This window comes from Bidens hawaiensis, unplaced genomic scaffold, assembly GCF_021521415.1.
Source record: "Bidens hawaiensis isolate Kalapana, Puna unplaced genomic scaffold, B.hawaiensis_p1.1 tig00018138_1, whole genome shotgun sequence".
Lineage (NCBI taxonomy): Eukaryota > Viridiplantae > Streptophyta > Magnoliopsida > Asterales > Asteraceae > Bidens > Bidens hawaiensis.
In genome coordinates, this window is record NW_027492743.1 from 302,781 (window position 1) to 325,241 (window position 22,461).

Sequence of the window (22,461 nt, forward strand, 5' to 3'; positions counted from 1 at the left end):
TCTTTATAGGCCACATGGATTGAAAGTTACAAGGCCGGGTATGTGTGTGTATAAGTAATTGAAGTTGTTGGGTGTTTATTGATTATAATTGTATTTTTAGGTTATTATTTGGTAGACGCGGGTTACACAAATGGAGAAGATTTTCTCGCCCCTTATAGAGGTCAAAGATATCATTTAAACGATTGGTGTGATGGATACCAACCCACTACCCCAAAAGAATTGTTTAACATGAAACATTCATCTGCAAGAAATGTTATTGAAAGATGCTTTGGTATTTTGAAGGCAAGGTGGGGAATCTTGAGAGACCACTCATATTATCCTATTAACCAAAAGAATAGGATCATAATGGCATGTTGTCTCCTCCATAATTTTATAAGAAGGGAAATGCCAATAGATCCAATTGAGACCACACATATGGATGATGAAGGAACGGAAGATCTTGGAGATGGAGATGGAGATGAGGATAATATAACTCACATCGAGACTTCAAATGAGTGGACAACATTTAGAAACAATCTAGCCCAAAGCATGTTTGACTCTTGGAGTGCTACCAATTAATCAAGAATGTCTTTTGAACACATCGATTATTAAACTAGTTGTTTATGCTATTTTTTATTGGTTATGCTACTTTATGTTATACTATTTGCATTTCTTCATATGTATCGTGTTTTTTTTTGGTAATTTGGATGTACTTGATGTCATGCTTAATGCAAAATATAGTTTGGGTTTGGTCTATATTTTTAAATTTTACAGATTGATGAATAAGTATAGGAATTTTTTAATTTAGATGCTGCTTTTTTACCCATTTTTAGTTTTTTTCCAACAGGAATGACGAGCAATAATAGAACATATCATGGGTGGAGTAGTGATGAAGATGCAAAGCTTGTTGAGGCTTTGATAAACATGGTTAACATGGGGGGATTTAGATCTGATAATGGCTTTAGAAGTGGATATTTACAACATCTTGAAGCATCCTTGAAAGAATCACTTCCTGGATCGGGCATTTTGGGTAAACCCCATATTGAATCAAGGATTAAAAGATGAAGAGAGATTGGCAAGTCGTTTATGATATGCTAAAAACTAGTGGATTTGGTTACAACAAAGAACTTAATTGTGTAACCACTAATGCTCCCGGTGTATGGGAGTCCTATATTGAGGTACATGCTAGTTTTTATGTTATTAACGTTTTTATATTTGGCTAATCGAAAAGGTATTAATGTGTTTATTTTTATTTTACTTTTATAATGTGAAAGAGTCATAGAAATGCGAGTAAATGGCAAAACAAAAAGCTTCCTCACTATGAAGAATTGTGTGTGATATTTGGAAAAGATCAAGCTGAAGGGAACAAAGCCAAAAGTGCGGTTGAGATGGAACAAGATGTCAACGTGGAAGAACAAGAAAGCCGAGGGGATGATGATCTTGATGAGCATAGCCATAATGATGGTAGTAGTTCAAGTTTTCAAGTTGAAGAGACTTCAAGTAGTCGCACCAAGAAGAGGAAACGCACGAAGCAATCTCATGATTTCCTTGACGCGGTTAATTTATTTGCTGACCGTCTTAAGGAAACCTCTTCCGCATTGAGTGCCGAAATGAGTGAAGATATAAAATTTGAACTTGACTTGAAAAAGAAAACTATGATGCTGCCTTCAGAGCTTTCAAAAATGACATCTTTGACTCAATTGGACAGGTTTAGGGCAATTGAAAAAATAAAAGGTGACAACGTGATGACTTTTTGGAGTTTGGATGAAGAAGAGCGAGAGGCTTGGGTGAGGTTTTTGTTGTCTAGGTAAGTTTGATGAACAAATGAAGAAAATTGGTTGAAGAACTTATCTTCGTGTTTAAACTTGTAGTCATTTGTCAAATTAACTTCCTGTAATGTGTTGAAAAATGTTAATCGTATGTTTTGTACTTCTATTTCGCACTTTGGATGATATGTCTGATGGTTTTTAATTTTACTAAACTTATTTTGGTTTATTCATTTTTAATTTAGAAGTGTTACATCACCAGGTGTGTCATTGGTTCATTATACAAGTGTTGCATGCACAAGTAGTTGGTGTTGCAGGTTCTTTGTCAATCTTTAGCATTTTGTCTATGTAGGTATTTTACATTCTAATTCCATTGACAAATATATGAAACGAACATAATTTGGAATTTCAAAAGAATCCATTACATTCCAATTCCAATTCCCATTCAAATTCCAATTCCAATTCCAATTCTGTCAAATTCCACGAACCAAACGGCCCCTAAAGATCAAGTATACCATTCAAGTTCACAAATATGCCATCTATTTTCACATTATCAACTTAACAATGAACTTGATACACAAATTCTGGTTTTCTCCAACGTCTAAAATAGTTTTGATCGATACATATGATGAGTTACAGGTTTCCTCCTCGGTGGATGAACCATGCCACCGTGTTCCGTTCTTTGAACATTAACATTAGGGCGATCCCGGGTGTCCGAACATTTGTTTTAAAACTAAAAAGAACACTAAAATTAACTAAACAAAAAAAATACAGGGATCGAGAATGAAAGTTATATTTAACGACCACCAACACCTTTTATGAATATCATCTCTCTCTCTCTCTCTTACATTACACACACCAATGACAACTAACCTCCTCCACATCTCTCTACCACTTCATAAACCACCGTCCACCACCGTTAACTACCACCGCATTTCCAACCCTAACGTTAACTGCAAACGCCGTTATGCCTACCTCTACCGTCCACCACCACGCATCCTCCACAACCAACACCGCCACGTCATCACCAGTTCAGTTAACCTCCAGACCTCACCGGAAACCTTACAGCAGACCTTACCGGAACAAAAACCAGTTCTGCTAGACGTCACCGGGATGATGTGCGGCGCGTGCGTCTCACGCGTGAAGTCAATCCTCTCCTCCGACGCGCGAGTGGAGTCCGTGGTCGTCAACATGCTGACGGAAACCGCGGCGGTTAGGTTAAGCTCAGCTGCTGACGTGGCTGATGACGTGGCGGAAGAGTTAGGTAGGCGGTTAACGGAGTGTGGATTTCCGAGTAAGAGGAGAGCGTCGGGGGTAGGGATAGAGGAGAAGGTGAGGAAGTGGAAGGAGACGGTGGAGAGGAAAGAGGCGTTGATGGTTGCGAGCCGGAACCGAGTCGTGTTTGCGTGGACGTTGGTGGCGTTGTGCTGTGGATCGCACGCGGCGCATATCGCGCATTCGATAGGGATTCATATCGGGCATGGTAATTGATTTGAATGGATTAATCTAGTAGGTGAAGATGATAATAATAATAATAATAATAATAATAATAATAATAATAATAATAATAATAATAATAATAATAATAATAATTGAAATGAGTTTGTATAATGTTTAGTGTATAGGATGTTAGATTAACCTATAGAAGTGTAAATCTGGTTTTGGTAGGTTGAGAGAAAAATTTGGAAAACAAATTGAATAATATTGAAATTGACTTTTAAGTAGTGTAATAATGAATTATTGATTTGTTTTAGTTTGGTAATGAATTGCCTTCTTAAGTTGTGCATTTGAAATCTAGTAGGAGATTGTATTAATTGAAAAGGATTTGTGCAATTTTTTAGATTCAGTGTGTACTGTAGAAATCTAATTTTGGTAGATTGAACAAAAGTTGGAAAACAGAGTGACTAATTTTGAAATTGCATCCCTTAAGTTGTGAATCTAGCACCTGAAATCTAGTAGGAGATTATAACAATTGAAATGACTTTGTGCAATGCTTTAGAGGTAAATGTTAAAATACAAAGGGAAACAAAAATAAGGAGGGTGAGAAGAATTTGTGACCTTAAAAAAAACCCCTAAAAAGAATTAAAAAAAAAAACAAATTCAAGGAAAATCATAAACATAAAACAAAAACGAAAAAAGTAAAAAAACTAAAATGTTTCCCCCGTCTTTCTTACTAAAAGACACAATGACCAAAAAAAACAAAAAAAAAACAAAAAAAACACAATAATAAATAAAAAAGACAATATATATCACAAAATATAGCATAATTTTGAGTAATATAATACAATATCGATAAAAATAGACGCAATGTAACAAAAAAGGCACAATCATAAACTAAAAAACACAATGATCTTCTTTTATCATTGTGTCTTTTTTTTATTGGAACGTGGACCGGGGGGGGGGGGTCATTTTAGTTTTTTTTTACTTTTTCTGTTTTTTATTTATATTTTGAGTTATGATTTTTTTATTAATCTTTTTGAGGTTATTTTTTGTGGCCACAAATCCTTCTCATCATTCTCATTTTTATGCTCCTTTGTACAATAACTCAACCCATGCTTTATATTTGATATGAGATTCCATATAGGGCAGTAATCGAGCACATTCGAGCTCCTTATTTTTTATTTTTTTTTTCTTATTTAGGTATGCTATTATTATAACTATATATTGACATTTAGGGTTTAATCTAAACGAACCAATGAGCCGAGCCAACCTTGGCTCGAGCTCAACTTAGATTCGAGCTTTTTTCGAGCAGAGCTTTCTTTGAGATATTTTCTAGCGAAATGCGAGCCACAAACTTTTTGAACAACCCTAATTTTATTGGAACGTGGACGGGGGGGGGGGGGGTCATTTTAGTTTTTTTTTACTTTTTCTGTTTTTTATTTATATTTTGAGTTATGATTTTTTTATTAATCTTTTTGAGGTTATTTTTTGTGGCCACAAATCCTTCTCATCATTCTCATTTTTATGCTCCTTTGTACAATAACTCAACCCATGCTTTATATTCGATATGAGATTCCATATAGGGCAGTAGTCGAGCACATTCGAGCTCCTTATTTTTTATTTTTTTTTCTTATTTAGGTAGGCTATTATTATAACTATATATTGACATTTAGGGTTTAATCTAAACGAACCAATGAGCCGAGCCAACCTTGGCTCGAGCTCAACTTAGATTCGAGCTTTTTTCGAGCAGAGCTTTCTTTGAGATATTTTCTAGCGAAATGCGAGCCACAAACTTTTTGAACAACCCTAATTTGATGTATAGAAATTTGAAAATTATATCAGGGAAGGGATCATGAGAAAACTAAAAGAATACGAGAAAACCGAGGTATCTATTACTAAGTAATCAATGTTTTTTAAATTTTTTTATAATAATGTAAGGAATGTAAAAAAAGAAAAGTAATAGGTTTGCTGTATAAACACAGACGTATATGTAACTTCGTGAGCTACATATTTTTCTTAATTTTTGTGTTTTTTAACCATATAATTAAAAATTTATGAAAACGAAAATTAAAAATATTGATTAGTTGGTAGTACTTTTCTCGGTCTTTTTTTGTAACTTTGTGGTTTCCTCTTGAGCCTCCCTTGTGAATTTAAAAATCTAGTACTGTTAGGTTGAGCAAAATTTGGTACACCGAAATTTATTTTTTTTTGGAACGACCAACTAAGTAACGCCGGGTACTCCGTACGCGGCCCCCATTGGCTAAAGGTAGCCCGAGCCGACCACGAGTCCGGACGGACGGAGCCCCTTGCCGTCCACCTATTGAGGGATTCCCCGGATAAAACCCGACCCCCACGCCCGCCAAACGGCATGACAACGAGGAGCCGGTAAAACCGGGTGAGATCAGGACTCGAACCCTGACAAGCCTGGGTCATCCCTCATATCTCCCATAAAATTGGTGATAGTGAGTTTTGAACCCCCTACATCTCACTAGTAAAATGAGTGCTCTACCATTGAGCCACATCCAATTTATTGGTAAACCGAAATTAATTGAATAGTCATGAAATTGACTTTAAATAAACACTTAAATTATTTAAACAAGGAAAGCTATCCATTAGTTATATAGCTAGATCTTGATATCTTGTAAAGTTATTCTTAGTACAGAACTTGTCTTTTACGCATCTAAAATTCTTTAACTTGTGGTCTTTTACAGGTGCATTAATGCAGTTACTTCACAACTCCTATTTTAAAGGCAGTTTAGCTGTTGGAGCTTTGTTGGGACCTGGAAGAGGTTGGTTAAATTTACATTTTCTGCTAGCTTTTTTGGTTTTGCTCCACATCGCTTCTTCATAATATACAAGCAGTTAAGCCTAGATTACACTTATATCCCCAATGTTCTTGTGCAATTATTAGACTAACACCATAGATCTATGACATGACACGATTCTATTATTTATCAATATTGTGGATCATGGAATAAACAGAGATAGAATTCTCAAGAAAAAGTGATAGATTATTCAATCCTTAACATTACACGAGGGATTTCTAAATTTGGCAGGCATAGACAACTTTCTAAATTACAAGCATCCTAAGAGAGATGAAATTAAGGACATAAGGTTATCATTTCCACACAGTTGCTAAAACAATGAAGAACTTGCATATTTTGTTGATGGTGAAAAGGGCAAGTTGTCCTTAATGAGTCAATGGTGGCCCTTTTTGAAATAGTACAATTGTTTATGAACATTCAAAAGAACCAAATAGAACATTATTTGCCTTTTAGTTTTAAGCTGATCTAGTTTAGGGGCACAGATTTAGCTTAACGTATAATATTCCATCTTTCTCAGATTTGCTTTCTGATGGCCTCAAGGCATTCTTTAAGGGATCTCCAAATATGAACTCTCTTGTTGGTTTTGGATCCATTGCCGCATTTATGATAAGTGCGGTGAGCATTTATTGCATGTTATTGGTGTTAGTTATAATTAGACATTATTTCGTAGTACTAATACGTCCTTCCCTTTTCAGATTTCACTTCTTAACCCTGAGCTTGGATGGGATGCAACGTTCTTTGATGAGCCGGTTTGTATACCGTAACTTATTGGTTCTCTTTAGAGGTGGCTAACATATGAATGGGTTGGTTAGATTTATATTGTATTATTAACTGGTCAATCTGGTAAAATCAAATAAATAATTCAATCATGTAGTAAAAGTAAAATAAATTAGTTAAAATAGTTGTAACAGGTCGAACCGGGTAACAGATTGAAAGTAGCTCGGAATGTGTTTTTAATTCGTAAAACCTCCTAAATCATAATTTATAAAATATTGGACAAGTTTTTATAGACGCCTAGACAGGGTTGACCGATCTGAACTATTTTGACCGGCACGGTGACTCCCAAAGCACCCATTTGAACCAAACTTGTATGGTCCACTTACACAACCTGTTCATGTTGCCACCGTTAGTTTTTTTCTCAATAATTTTGGGGTGTTCATTGGTTAGGATATCGGTTTATTCGGTTTTTATATTTTTTTGCACCCGAAACGAAAATCAAACTGATCCAAATTAGAATGTGTCTGTCCAAACCGAATTCAACCAATTAAACCGTTTATTATTTGGTTTATTCAATTGAATTCGGTTCAGCTATTCGAATAAGCAACATCAATGGAATAAGCAACATCTATGGAACCGATAATGGAACCGAAAGACCGAATTAACTATTTGGTTCGGTCTTTTCCAGGTTTAGGATATGGTTTGGTTTTCAGGTTTTTTAGGTTTTCGTTTTTTTTTCTTCACACCTCTACTCAATATGACTACTTTGTACTCATTTAGTCACATATTTTTTGCTCTCTGTCTTAGATCACTGTTAATATTATCTTGAAGGGGTGCTCTCTTTTAGCATGCAGGTCATGCTTCTTGGTTTTGTTTTACTGGGACGTTCACTTGAAGAAAGAGCAAGGCTTAGAGCATCTAGTGACATGAATGAATTATTAGTAAGTTTATCTATGATGATATCAGATTACAGCTTCGTAAGTTTTAAATAATATTTCATAAAGTATTAACTTGATAACAAACATGTTTCATATATATGTCTGCAGTCATTGATATCCACACAGTCAAGACTAGTAATTTCTTCATCTGAAAGTAATGTTACAGATGGCAGCATATTAAGCTTTGATTCAATTTGCATTGAAGTCCCTACTGATGATGTTCGAGTTGGAGATTTGGTATTGGTTTTGCCTGGAGAAACGATTCCTGTAGATGTAAGTTTTATTAACTTTCAAGTGAAACATTGTTATCAATATCTAACTCCTGCCCCACCCCACCCCACCCCACCCCACATCAACCTGGGTCAAAATGTGTCGCTTTAGAAAAATTAGAAAAAGAAAAAGTGTACCCATCCACCTCCAACCACCCACCAAGTCAAAATGAGTCGTTCTAGAAAAATAGTACCCACCCTGGGTTAAAATGAGTCGTTTAGAAAAAAAGTACCCAGCCCCACCCCATCCCAGTGGTGGTGTAGGTGGGTGGGAAGGCGGCAGTGATGGGTGTGTCGGTAACCACGACGACAGAGGTGGAGTAGTGGCGGGGGCGGCGGCGGTGACGAGTAGGTGAACACAAACAATGGTGCTAACCCATTTGGACCATATTTTCAAGTGAAGAAGTTTTATAATAGTTACCCATTTTAACCCATTGACTAATTTGAGATAACACAATTTGACCCGTTGAATAATTTAAGGTGATCCATTGACTAATATAAGGTGACCCATTTTGACTCGTTGACTAAATATAAGGTGATCCATATAGAATTTAGTTTTACCCAAATTAACCCATTATTTGAACAATGGGTCATGATTTATTATTCACATCTTACACATGCTATAGTAACGCAATCATTTTAGCAGCTATATTGTAGAAAATTAACCCATTTTTTCTTCTTTTATTTTTATTGAAATGTTTGCTGGGGTCCTGTCCCCTTTACCAAAAAATAAAATAAAATAATATTAATAAAAAACGCTTCCTGGTGTGCATTTTGTAAGATCGTTTTAATTTGCAGGGAAAAGTTGTTGCGGGAAGAAGTGTTGTGGATGAGTCCATGCTAACAGGCGAGTCACTTCCTGTGTTTAAGGAAGAAGGTCTTTTAGTGTCGGCTGGAACAATAAACTGGGTATGATGTGGCAACTTGTTTAGTTATTAACTTCAAGCATGCAGAAATAGCAGACACTTTTAAGTTTTATCTTCACATTATATACAAGATTAGCTATTGAGATTTAAGCATGCGGGGTATTATGTTTTTCATAACATGAATTATTATATCAAAGTAGGCTTGTAAACAGTAAACGAACTGAACAATTGAAACACGGACAATTAAACTAAGAAGGTTTTTCTTGTTCGTGTTAGTACATTAAGCGCACAAACGAACGCCAGACGGTTCACGGACGTAACTGAACATAGATGATCGAACACAGCTTAGCTAAAACCAGTTAAAAGTGATGTGTAGAACAATGTTTTGGGTCTAAAAAGTTATTATAATAGACTAAATTTTATGGATAAAATATCTAAATGAATATTTTAATGAACGTAAATTAATGAACATAAACGAACATTTACGAACATAAATGAAAGAACAAGACATGTGTTCATGTTTGCTCGTTTAACTAAAAAAAATTTGTTCATGTTTGTTTGTTTAAACAATAAGCGAACATAAACACACTTTACACTAAATGGTTCACTACACGTTCAATTCGTTTACAGGATCATGACCATGTTTAGGTTCGTTTACAGTACCATGACCATGTTAGATTGTCTTTCAGGATGGTCCACTGAAAATTGAAGCTTCATCCACGGGCTCCAACTCAACAATAACAAAGATTGTTAAAATGGTTAGTATTTTGTTTCAATATTAATTTTGTTTACGTAACAAGGATTGCAAAAATTATGTTATTTCAGTAAAGAAGTTTTAAATAAAACTATTTAGGTAGAGGATGCTCAAGGCCGTGAAGCACCTATACAAAGGCTTGCAGACTCAATTGCCGGCCCATTTGTCTACAGTGTTATGACCTTATCTGCAGCAACATTTGCCTTCTGGTAACTACTTATATATCTTTAGCCACAGTATTGCAAGTATATGTTACTGATACATATATTAAATAGTATATTGAAACATTTGGAACATATTTTTTATTTGTTCATCATTATTGATGATGTTGCTCTCTGGCTTTATATTAAGGTACTATGCTGGGGTACACGTTTTCCCTGATGTGCTGCTAAATGACATTTCTGGCCTCGACGGAAACCCTTTACTTTTGAGCTTAAAGCTTTCCACTGATGTCTTGGTGAGGACAATCTCGTAACTTCATCCTGTTTATATACTTTCCGAGCTATTTATAAACTAAGTATCTGTAAATGCCTCAAAATAATATTTTTTTAGGTTGTTTCTTGCCCATGTGCACTAGGCCTTGCAACACCAACAGCAATTCTTGTCGGAACCTCTCTTGGTAAATAAATAAATAAAAAAACTGATCATTTTAACAATATGCTTTACATATTATATCTGAAATTTCTTTCTTTTTTTTTCTGTTTTTGTTTTTTTTAATAAATTTTTGGCCATTGATGTGAAACAGGTGCTAAACAAGGACTTCTTATCAGAGGAGGTGATGTGTTGGAACGCTTGGCAAAGATAGACACTATAACTCTTGACAAGGTCTTTGATTATAGATTGATTCACATTATGCTTTATCTCTAACGAGTCAAATAAGTTAACAAAAAAAAGAAACGGGTCGCTCATTGTGTAGTTTTATAAAACCTCCTTAATTATGTTTTGTTACACTTATCAGCGAGTTAACCAACCTGACACAGGCCTATAATCGAACCGAACGTTCAGTGAACCGTTGATGAACTGTTGGGTGGGAGGTTCGTTCATGTTCATTTATTTAATAAATAAAACAGACATGAGTAAAATTTTGTGTTCATTTAATTAAATGAACGAACATGAACACATGTCCTGTTCTTTCATTTACGTTTGTGAAAGATCGTTTATGTTCGTTCATTTAGGATCACTTATCCTACTTCATTTACGTTCGTTTATATCCGTTAAAGAGTGTTAAATTTTTTTTTTTCTCTGATATTATTTAAAATCTTTTTATTTATTTATTTATTTTCTGTAGTATCCCTTGACATGCCTGATTTTAAAATCTTCGATTTGGTGTCCGTTTTAGTTCGTTATTTTCGCGAACCGTTCGTTTTTACCATTAGTGGCTCAACGTACGAATATAAAAGAACATGAAAATGTTCATTTTCTTAATGAACAAACCAAAACAAGAAAAACGTACATTTAACTTTTCGTGTTCGATCATTTGTTCAGTTATTGTTAAACTAATGAACACGAACATGCGTTGTTTGTGTACGTTCGGTTTATTTACAACCCGGCCCTTGATGTTCCTAAAGGAAATGAATTAACTGTTTGACCCGTTGATTAAATGACCCATTTTGCTGACATGTCTTCTCAACCACAATTACTAGACCGGGACATTAACAGAAGGAAAACCTGAGGTTTCTGGTGTTGCATCTATTACTCATACAGAAACCGAGATTCTTGAATTGGCTTCTGCAGTAGAAAAAACAGCATCACATCCAATTGCCAAGGCCATCATAGCTAAAGCCGAATCGTTGAATATTAATATTCCGGTTACAAGTAGGCAGTTAGCAGAGCCCGGTTTTGGGACTTTGGCAGAAGTTGATGGGCAGTTGGTGGCCGTTGGATCTATGAAATGGGTTCATGAACGGTTCCAACATAGAAAAAACATGTCTGAAATTATGAATTTGGAGAAAGATGTGATGCAAAAATCATCCGGTTGTCGTTCATCATCGGATTATTCTCAGACTGTTGTTTTTGTTGGTCGGGAAGGTGAGGGAATCATTGGTGCTATTGGAATATCTGATAATTTGCGCCATGATGCCGAATCTACCGTGAAAAGGTACATTTTTACTTATTTTATTTATTATAATTATATTTAACAACTTATAAAGGAGTCACTTTGTGTTATCTGTTATTTAACAACTTATATTTAACAACTTATGTAACCGGTTGAAAGCCTTTAGAATGTGTAATGCAGACACACAGAAACGTGCCCAGTCACCTGCCGGCTGCCACGTTAGCTATAGATCCCTCCTTAAGAAACATCCATTTCCCAAACAATCCATCATCCTTCACAAACATCTTTCCATTTTTCACATCATCATCACCACGTAACATTTGTTTTTCATAACCAAGTTATATATAGGAGTGCAGACGGGCTTAGCCGAGCCCGAACTCGTTTAGGCTGGAGCTCGGCTCGTTTTGAGCTCCATTTCTAGTGCTAAAGCTCTGGCCCGTGAGTAGTTTTTAAGCTCGAGTATGGCATGGGCTTGGCTCATTCACTATTTAATAATTAACTCTTATATATATTATAATTATCTTTTCTATGCATGTTTTATATATAATTCATATATATAACATAATATATGTGCTCTATAGGTCTTTTAATAATAATTCTATCTAATAGTAACTATTATAAAAATATATACGTAATGTGTTAAAACAATTATACAAATAATACGTTTGTTTAGGCTTGCAAGCCAACTTGATAAGCGAAGCTCGGGCTCCGCTCATTTATTAAACAAACTTGTTTAGGCTCAAGCTCATTTACGCTTGGCTCGTTTCGAGCTTTTTGCGAGCCGATCTCAAGCAGCTAACTCATATATCTTGTTCAGATAAAAAAAGACACCAATTTGTCATCATGGGTTTTGAAAAGCAAAGCATTTTTTAACAAAATTCACTTACGTGTTTTATTCCATAAACCTATATTACGATATTTTTACAAGACGTTGATGCTGTCTTTAGTAACATAAATTTTGAGTTTGTTTGCTACTTTTTATAGGTTACATGAGAAGGGGATCGAAACAATCCTGTTATCAGGAGACAGGGAAGAGGCAGTTGCAAGTGTAGCAAAGGCAGTAGGTATAGAAACTCATCTCATCAATGCATCCTTAACTCCACAACAAAAATCCGGTGCCATCTCATCTCTGCAAAACTCCAGCCATCGTGTTGCTATGGTAAATTATTATTATAATTATTATATTATTATTATTATTATTATTCAATAACTGACTGATAATTGTTAATACCGAAAATAAAATGTATGTTATATTTACAATTTCAATCTCCTAACAGGTTGGGGACGGGATTAATGACGCACCATCTTTGGCTCTAGCTGATGTTGGAATTGCTTTGCAAGTTGAAGGACAAGAAAATGCTGCCTCTAATGCAGCATCCATTATTCTTCTTGGGAACAAACTTTCACAAGTAAGCGTTTTTACATAAATGCCCTTCCGGTACACTAGATAACATTCCAAGTACGGGTCATTTCAGGTTATTTATGTTTTATTTCTAACGAGTTGAATAAAAAAAGTACCTGGATACTAGCTATGTGTTAATTTAGAGGTGCATGAAACCGAAAAATCCGATCTGGAAGCGATTAAAACCAAACCCAAATAAAAAATACCTGGATACTAGTTATGTGTAATTATGTTTTCTTAATGCTGAACATTCCGTTTGGTTTTAGTTTTGCATATAATTAAAACTGAAAAGTCGAATCGAACCGGGTTTATACATTTATTTATTTATTTTTTTTACTTTTGATTGTAAGTATTTCATAAGAATTTACTAAATAGTACACAAGTATTTTAGCCCAAATCTTTATAATCGATCAATTATCAACAAAAAAGATGTAGGCCCAACACTTTAGTCCCAAGTTCATTATTTTGGACTAAGTTTTCTTTTCGAGTTTCGACCCAAAAATTTCAGCCCAAATGGAAAAACCGAAACCGAACCTAAGGATTTCGAAAACCCCCAAAACCAAATTTTTGTTTAGTTTGAGCCTAAAACCGGCACATTCACCCTAGCTGATATTACGAATCTGGACAAGAAATGTTTTGACCCAACCCAACCCGACCTGATGATCCGTCCTATAATAATACCCGTGTTTGACCCAAACTCGTTCTGACATGACTCACCCATTTGGCACTTTAAAAACAGTTATGTGACATGTATGTATGATGGCAGGTGGTGGAGGCACTTGACCTTGCAAAAGCAACAATGTCAAAAGTTAACCAGAATTTATGTTGGGCTGTTGCGTATAACCTTGTTGCAATCCCGGTTGCAGCTGGTGTTCTTCTTCCTCATTTCGATTTTGCAATGACTCCTTCACTTTCAGGTGATTCACAGTTCCATTAATATAAGTTTTTAAATTTATTTTTTATAAATTATAATCATATGATTAATGGAAGGTTTTAATAAACAGGTGGATTGATGGCTTTTAGCTCGATATTTGTTGTCAGCAACTCTCTACTTCTACAACTTCAAGGGTCCCACCAAAAATTGAAAAACAAAACTGCCATACCCAAGCGAGGTTCTTCTATCTTTTGATAATTTATTGATACGATTATGTGGGGCCCATGTAACTAGAGGAAATTAATCGGCTAGGCAAAGACATAATAGCTTTTGTATCAATGTATGTATGTTATTGGTATTAACTATTATGGTATACGGTTGATTTTCATGAAATAAGATTCACATTGTAACACATTTGATCTTTCAAGAACTACAAGAGGACGATGCTGTATATTTCGGTGAATAATGATTTATACGTGGGTATTTTCTGCAACATGCTAATGAATTTGTGTTTCTGTTTATGTCGGAAATGTATTAGAAATAAGAGCGGCAACAAGTACATGTGAATATCGTGAATTCTTGGTTATTTTACATTTCTACAATATTATGATGTAAAAAATATCCTCCATTTTTAGTTGGTTTAAAATTTTAATCAACCAATTCTTGAAACCATGATTAATCGAATTAATGGAAGCACATATTTTTAATAAGCTAATTTGCAGACTTATTGTAATAAAAACCTTACAAAACCAAAACCAAAACATTAGTTATCACTTATCAAACAAACAACTTTAACCAATTCTAACCCAAATTTCTACACAAAATCCAACAAAACCAATATCAATAAGATGAAAAAGAGTCAACTAATAATGTATGATTACACAAAAACTGTCAACTAATAGAAAACAATACTCCATGCACTCTACCATCTTCTTCTAATCTTCTGCCTTTTATGTGGTGGCTTATTTTGGGTAGAATTCCGTAACCTAATTTCTTCATCATACGGCAACCTTTTGATTCCTATCTTCTTCTCTTCCACATAATATTTCTTCCTTCATCCACATAGTATTAAGTTCTTCTTCCACACCATCACCAATCTTTCTTTTCTTCGAGTTTCCTGAATCAACCCTCAAACCCGATTCTTTTGATCCATGTCAATAGCCCTGACCGCTCTTCCAATTCCCGTTGCTTTCACAGATTCATCAAAGATATCACATTCATAATCAATCAATATTTGCTTCTTCAAGTTCCCGGAATCCACCCCCTTGATCTTTCTTCCCGGTTTTAAACCTGTTATTTTGGATCCATTTTTATTGTCAGGAACACTTCCAGTTCCCGTTTGAGTTTTCACAGATGAACATATATTCTTTACCGTTTCATCGGAAACGTCAACCACCGGTTTAGAAACCTCATCTTTCTTCAGCTTGATTCTTACTACCCAACGACCGGGGCGGTGGAGGGTTTTGAACAGACTCGCCTGCACCTTTGATCTGCGTATTATTTTCATTGTTATCTTGCAACCACACCTTTCCATTCCTTCACAAGTTTTCTTGAAATCTGGGAGACATGTTTTGACGCGTGATTCCGACTCCCGTTAACTTCAATACTTTCACCGATATCACCATACGTTGAAGTTTCGATAATGCCGCCAACAAAACCGCTTCCGATTGCTATCAAGAACGTCTTTCAACTTCAAGACTCTTTAGCAACCATAGTTGGTTCGTCTTCCGAATTCTTAAACCGATCATCACCGGAGATGAGGGTTTTAGAGATAATGATGCCTCTCTTCTTTTCGAACTCATGCGCGTTCCTGATGAAGTCGAAGAAGACGTTAACGTTGGAACACCGTAGGTAGTTCATCACTGCTGCTGATGTTTGTTCTTCCATCGATCCAAGTATTAAGGTTGTTTCAAGGGTTTTTGTGGACTTGAATTAATTTGTTAGAGACTAGTGGTGTATGTGAATATATATATATTTAAATTAACAAACTTGATGATGAAGTAATTGTTACATCCAAGTAATGTGAATGTATTTAAAGAAACTAGATGATGAAGTAATTTGTAACATCCAGAGAAAATCGGAGAGTTTAATGATGACAAATAACAAACTTTTAATGATTTACTAGAAAATTGTTCAAAGTTCCTACGTCAAATGCTTTGGAAATCACTGTTTCCAACATAATTCCAACAAAAATGGGTATGTGGGAAAAAACCTCATGGGAAATATTTTTCTACGCATTTTCAACACATTTTCTAACACTTTACCTACAAAAAAATGTTGTTAGAAATTTCCAACACATTTCCAACACTAATAATTAAAACATTCATTTTCAATACGCATATTAATATACTTTCTTACATGTTTCCCACGCAATCTTACGATTTTTCTTTTTTATTTTTATATGGTTTCCTACGCATTTTCAACGCATCTAAATAATGTTTGTTTTTATCTTTCTACGCATTTCCAACACAATTAATTATTATTATTGTAATTTGATTTATTTTTTTATTCAGGCATTTTCAACCCATTGATCTAATTAGTTTCAATTTTTTCATGCACATTTCAAAAAAAATATAAAATAAACTATAAATACGATAAATTAAATTAATGAAAAAAAGATAAATATAAATAATCTCGTGTTTTACAAAACAGCCATAAATACAAAAACTTGAATTAAAAGTCTCACAATGTAGAACCATCTTCAAGACCTTTTAATTGTAAAATCACAATTTACTTAACTTAAAGTAGACTAAAATTTTTGTAGTAAACTCTTCAAGTAGTTCCATCCTTTCTTCATTTTCCATAAGCAAATTTCCATTTGTTTCTTTTGTTTTTATAATTCCTCTCTTGCCTTTCATTTCTTTTTAATCATTCTTTCATTTGGCTCAGACTACTTGTACCTAGCAATTGTCAAAACATATATAATTTGATTAATATTACTAAGGATTTGTAATTTGCTTACAAAAGCAGCGAACCAACAATTCCTTAGTGCATTTAGTAAGTTTGGTATTACACAAACATTATGTCCAAGTTCTAACCATAATTTTTGCCTTAAGAATCTTTACTTTCCCGGTTCTAAAATTGTGTTGTTGATCCCACATCATTTAACAGTAGAAACTTCAACCCCCTTTCTATATATAATTATCGATAAAGAATCCTTAGTTGGTATTTATGTCAACCGTCGCAACGTTTCAATAAGCGACGTATCACATCGTTTGTAACTTCCCTATTTACAATATCTACACAAACTATTAACTAGTTACAATTTACACCCTAACTTTGTTAACCGAACTATATAACCAAGTTTAACTAAACTATAATAAACTAACGGGATATTTAACGAGATCGGGATTATTACAACAGTTACTAACAGTTTGACAAAGAAAAACTGACAGCACCGGACCCTGGGCACCCCAAATGACAGGTAAATTGGTCAAAAACGGATTGGGCTTGTAACTAAGAGTGTAAACAAGTCAAGCGATGGGTCGGTTTGCTAAAAGCTAGAACTGATTTCAGCTTAAGCGAGCTTAGCCTGGGCTCGAGCCTAAAAATAAGCTTGTTTAATAAACTTCGCTTATCATGCTTGAGCTAGCTCATGACCCTATTACTTATATATATAGTTATTTAAGATATTAAAATATAGTTATAAATTATTTATTATATATAGTGAAGAGGTATGCACCCGCCTTAACATCGAGCGGGGCGGGTCAACCCACAAGATATAGACAAGAGGCTTGAAATCAGGATGTCATGAAGACACAAAGCCAAAACCTATGCGCATGGCGCATATCACATATGCTCACGCATATCACATATGCTCACGCATCATATATGCTCACGCATATCACATCTGCGCGTGGCGCATATCACATATGCTCACGCATCATATATGCTCAACCATATCACATCTGCGCGTGGCGCATATCACATATGCTCACGCATATTACATATGCTTGCGCATATCACATCTGCGCATGAAACATCTGCGCGTGAGAATAAAGAGAAGACCTCGCGCATCCCCAGGATAGGCGCATATCACACATGCACATAATCAACCACGTCCTTATCCAAATCAGGATAAGGACAACCATGATTGTGCTCATCAGACAACCTTCCAGAAGGTATCCTTTAAGGAATAAAGAATATGCTGATGTTGACAGCTGCCAATGAAGGGTGGACAACTCAGCAAAACCCATGTGCTACCACGTGATTGCACATGGGTCAGGTGAAATACCTTGGTCAGAGAATAATCAATGAAAAAGCACCAGGTGTCCTAAGGACACGTGGCGCGAAGCAATAGGAGGAGGCCAAAAAGGCCCTAATTGGGTCTGAGCCCAATCATTGGAAACCCTAATACTATAAATACCACACCACCTCCACAGTGGGAGGTAAGCAAAAAAATACATTCTAAATCCTTACTCACTTTCTGATTATTATCTTCTCCTACAATCTCTTTTTCTCACACCGGAGGGTTACCCCAAAGAGGACCCCTCTGTCCCTTTCTGAGGGGTAAGTTCACGGTGCTGCTCGTTTTGTAGGTGGAAGAACTCATACTCCGGAGAACCATCGGTGATATAGCATACTCATACCCGAGGAAAGTTGATCGTCTACTAGTAAGTTGATCCACGTTTCTTCATTGGCGCCATCACCTGTTACAACGGCAACAAAACCACTATCTCATCAGTTCTCTCTGAAAATCTTCACCATGGTTTCCGGTGTTCGAAACAGCGATCAAGTTCTGGAGGATAATGAGCTTGAGGATGTTAATGAGGGACAGCAGTTTCTGAGGGCGCCGCATGATACTGCGCGCACCACCAGTAACCATCCCTTCATCACAACACCTCATAGCCAGACTGAAACTCCTCCAGACGATCTCACGTTCCAAAATCTGACTGGTGCAAAACAAAAAGGACCAATGGGTCCAGAAGTTGAAACCAATGACCCTAAAGAATGGCTCATAAACGAACAACGGCGTTTAATGGACAAATACAATGAGCTGATCAAACACAAAAAGTTAGCCGACTTAACACAAAGGCTCGCATTTGATAAACAAACCATTAAGGGAACAACAAAAAGGGCGCGCGCGCCGGAAGATGGTCACTCTGTTCACACCGAACACGCTGATGTTAGTGATGAGGAAGAGGTGCACAGCATGAGGAAGACGCGAGATACTCATGCAGGAGGGTCACAGCTCCGCGCGCACATGAACATTGTGCCTGGAGCCAAAGCCGATATGGATCTATACACACCGTACAACCCACAAGCGAGAGGGCAAGTGGACGTAACCACACCATATAGGCCAGCCATCTTGGTGAAGCATTCAAAATTCACTGAGCGCATCGCGAAGGCTCCCATTCAACACAAAACCAAGATGCCAAGTGGTTTGGGCAGGTACGATGGCACAACAGATCCAGACGATTTCTTACAAGGTTTTTACAACACTGGAAACCTAGAAAGCTGGACGATGCCAACATGGTGTCACATGTTTGCTCGCTGCCTCACGGGCGCAGCGCGTGTCTGGTTCGAAAGCTTGTCGACTGGACAAATCGATGGGTTCGAAGAGCTATTGGAGAAGTTCCAGGCTCACTTTGTACAGCAGCGCAGACACACGCGCGACCCCGATGACATCATGCACTGCGTGCGCAGGAATGATGAAACCATTGAAGACTACATAACTCGTTTCAATCAGGAATCTCTTGCAATTGGAGGTATCACTGAACAACTCTTGCGCGTGGCTTTTATACAAGGTGCGCGCAGTGATCAACTCCGCAGAGCTCTCGTGAGCAGAGATGGCATGCCAACCACTTGGGCTAAGCTTATGGAAGCATCGCGAGTCTTCGCGCGAAATGAAAAACAAATTGCCCAAGACAGAGCAAGAGATAGAGGGCATCAAACAGAAGCACCACGCAACAATGAAAGGAGGGGCAAACAAAACTCCGTATGGTCCAGGTTGCAACAAACCAGTTATTCTCCCGCAGAAAAGCAAACGCAACCAAGTTCACCACAGCCCCAAAAAGACATTCGTAATCGCGGAGAAGGTGACAAGAGGGAAGGCGGCAGAGAGCCTAACAGACCTCTACCAAGAATATGGACTCCCCTCACCAAAACGCCTTCGCAAGTGTTAAACACAGAAAATGTCCAGTTTAAGAGCCCCAAGCCATTACTCCATAAGGGACCACCAAACAGTGGCAAGTATTGTGAGTTTCACAAGTCCACAGGGCACAACACCGATGCATGCCACCATTTGAAGGATGCGATTGAAAGAGATGTGAAATCAGGCAAGTTGGCTCATCTGGTGAAAAACCCAAGACCAGAGAATGAACAACCAGATGGAGCCTCAGCCAGTAAAAAATTCAAAAGAATCTGTGTAGCTGAAGGAGGAAGGCAAGGGCAAAGTTCGAGGAAGAGAAGCGCGCAAGTCCAAGGGGATTGGTGCGAGCAACAAGTAATCTTCCCAAGAATCAGAGGAGGCCCGTCTATCAGCAGTCCTCTGGTCATCACTGCACACATCGCTCATTATGAGGTGTCAAAAGTCCTGGTGGACACCGGCAGTGAATCAGACATCATGTATGAGCAATGTTTCAGGAAGTTGGATCCAGCAGACCAAGCAAGGCTTGAAATTGTGAATGCACCAATCTCGGGTGTCTCAAACGAAATTATTCACCCCCTAGGTCAGATACAATTCGAACTAACTATGGGGGATGAGAAACACAAGCGAGCTGAAATTGTCAACTTCTTGGTCTTGCCCACCACTTCATGCCATAATATGATCTTGGGTAGAGGAACGATTGCCCAATTCAACGCCATACCGTCACCAGCGCACGGCGCGTTGGGGTTCCCAACACCAACAGGAGTAACATTTGTATACCGAGATCATTTGTGCGCAGTAACAAGTATACCGCGAGAAGGGAGAATGAAGCTTCCAATGGCGAACAACGCGCCAGAGGAATGGATTCTCAACCCAAAATTCCCAGAACAAACAATCACAATTGGAGCTACGATATCAGACGACACAAGGTTGAGAATGAAAAGATTGCTCACAACGTATATGTCGGTCTTCGCGTGGCAACATTCTGATATGACTGGGGTTCCGCGAGACCTGGCGCAGCATTCTCTCAACACATTCAAGTCTGTAGAGCCAATTGCTCAAAAGAAAAGAGTCATGGGGGATGAGAAGGCAAAGGCCATGAATGAGCAAGTAGAAGATCTACTGCGCGCAAATATCATCCGCCCAATACGATACCAAACATGGGTAGCCAATCCTGTGATGGTAAAGAAGAGCAATGGGTCATGGAGAATGTGCATTGATTTCAAGGACCTCAACAAAGCGTGTCCAAAAGATTGTTACCCCCTCCCAAACATTGACGCGAATGTGGACTCTGTGGCGCCTTTCAAGCTCAAATGTTTCCTGGATGCCTATAAGGGCTATCACCAAATTCAAATGGCACCACAAGATGAGGACAAGACTGCCTTCAGAACTGACAAGGGTGTTTTCTGTTACACAAAAATGCCCTTTGGTTTGAAGAATGCAGGAGCCACTTACCAAAGACTCATGGATGCGGTTTTCAACGAGCAAATTGGAAGAAACTTAGAAGTCTACGTGGATGATTTGGTGATTAAAAGCAGGGAGGAAAAACAAATGCTTAAAGACATCGAAGAAACCTTTTGGCGCCTTAAGGAAGTAAACATGAAGCTCAACCCGAGCAAATGCACATTCGGCGTAGAAGAAGGGAAATTTCTCGGTGTAATGGTCACCAAGGATGGTTTCAAGGTGAATCCAGATAAGGTGGAGGCTATCCTTGACATGCCCTCACCATCCACCATGAAGGAAGTTCAAAAGTTGAATGGTAGATTGGTATCAATTAACAGGTTCCTAGCGAACCATGCAAGCAAATCTACCCCATTCGTTAACACATTGAGAAATTGCTTAAAGAAAAGCCAATTCAAGTGGACGCCTGAGGCCGAGCAAGCTTTCAATGAGATAAAAGAATGTCTGATAAATCTGCCTGCGCTCACAGCTCCACTACCTGGTGAAACTCTAACGTTGTACCTGTCAGCAGGAGAGCGCGCCATTGGCGCAGTGTTGTTGGTGGATCGCAAGGGAATCCAAACACCAATCTATTATGTAAGTCGGGTGCTGACAGATCTTGAGACGCGCTACTCCATCATGGAAAAGTTAGTTTTATCACTAACGCATGCGTCACGCAAGCTTCACAGATATTTCAATGGTCATCCTATTGAAGTCTTGACTGGTTACAACATCCAGCAAGTCTTGCGGCGTCCCGCGCTCTCAGGAAGGCTGACAAAATGGGCGCTGGAATTAGGAGAGCACACGATCGCTTATAAGCCTCGTCCAACAATCAAGGGACAAGTCTTAGCTGATTTCATTGCAGAAATCCCCGAAGAAAAAATTGAAGAGGCTCAGCGCGAGGTAGACCCTCCGCAAGCCAATAATGAAGAAAATGTTTGGAGATTATTCACTGATGGAGCTTCAAACAACGAAGGGTCCAGCGCAGGCCTCAAACTGGTGGATCCAGAAAGTCATGAGTATACTTACGCAATCAGGTTGGATTTC

The 22,461-nt window shown here is 37.4% G+C and overlaps 1 protein-coding gene and 1 pseudogene across 2 annotated transcripts; both read left to right on the top strand.

The window, feature by feature from the left end:
- The first annotated feature begins 831 nt into the window (after window positions 1-831).
- On the top strand, window positions 832-1,790 carry LOC143555504 (uncharacterized; annotated as a pseudogene). Its single transcript, XR_013139219.1, has 2 exons — window positions 832-1,157; window positions 1,254-1,790. The product of XR_013139219.1 is annotated as an uncharacterized LOC143555504 (transcript).
- Window positions 1,791-2,574: 784 nt separating this feature from the next.
- LOC143555508 (copper-transporting ATPase PAA2, chloroplastic-like) lies at window positions 2,575-14,297 on the top strand. Its single transcript, XM_077045038.1, has 17 exons — window positions 2,575-3,228; window positions 5,897-5,974; window positions 6,528-6,625; window positions 6,706-6,759; window positions 7,582-7,668; window positions 7,774-7,938; window positions 8,733-8,843; window positions 9,490-9,558; window positions 9,654-9,763; window positions 9,906-10,011; window positions 10,107-10,173; window positions 10,300-10,379; window positions 11,198-11,652; window positions 12,595-12,769; window positions 12,888-13,019; window positions 13,779-13,929; window positions 14,017-14,297. Exons 1-17 carry the CDS (start codon window positions 2,607-2,609, stop codon window positions 14,139-14,141), a joined length of 2,685 nt encoding a protein of 894 aa, XP_076901153.1. The 5' UTR covers window positions 2,575-2,606; the 3' UTR covers window positions 14,142-14,297.
- The last annotated feature ends 8,164 nt before the right edge of the window (window positions 14,298-22,461 follow it).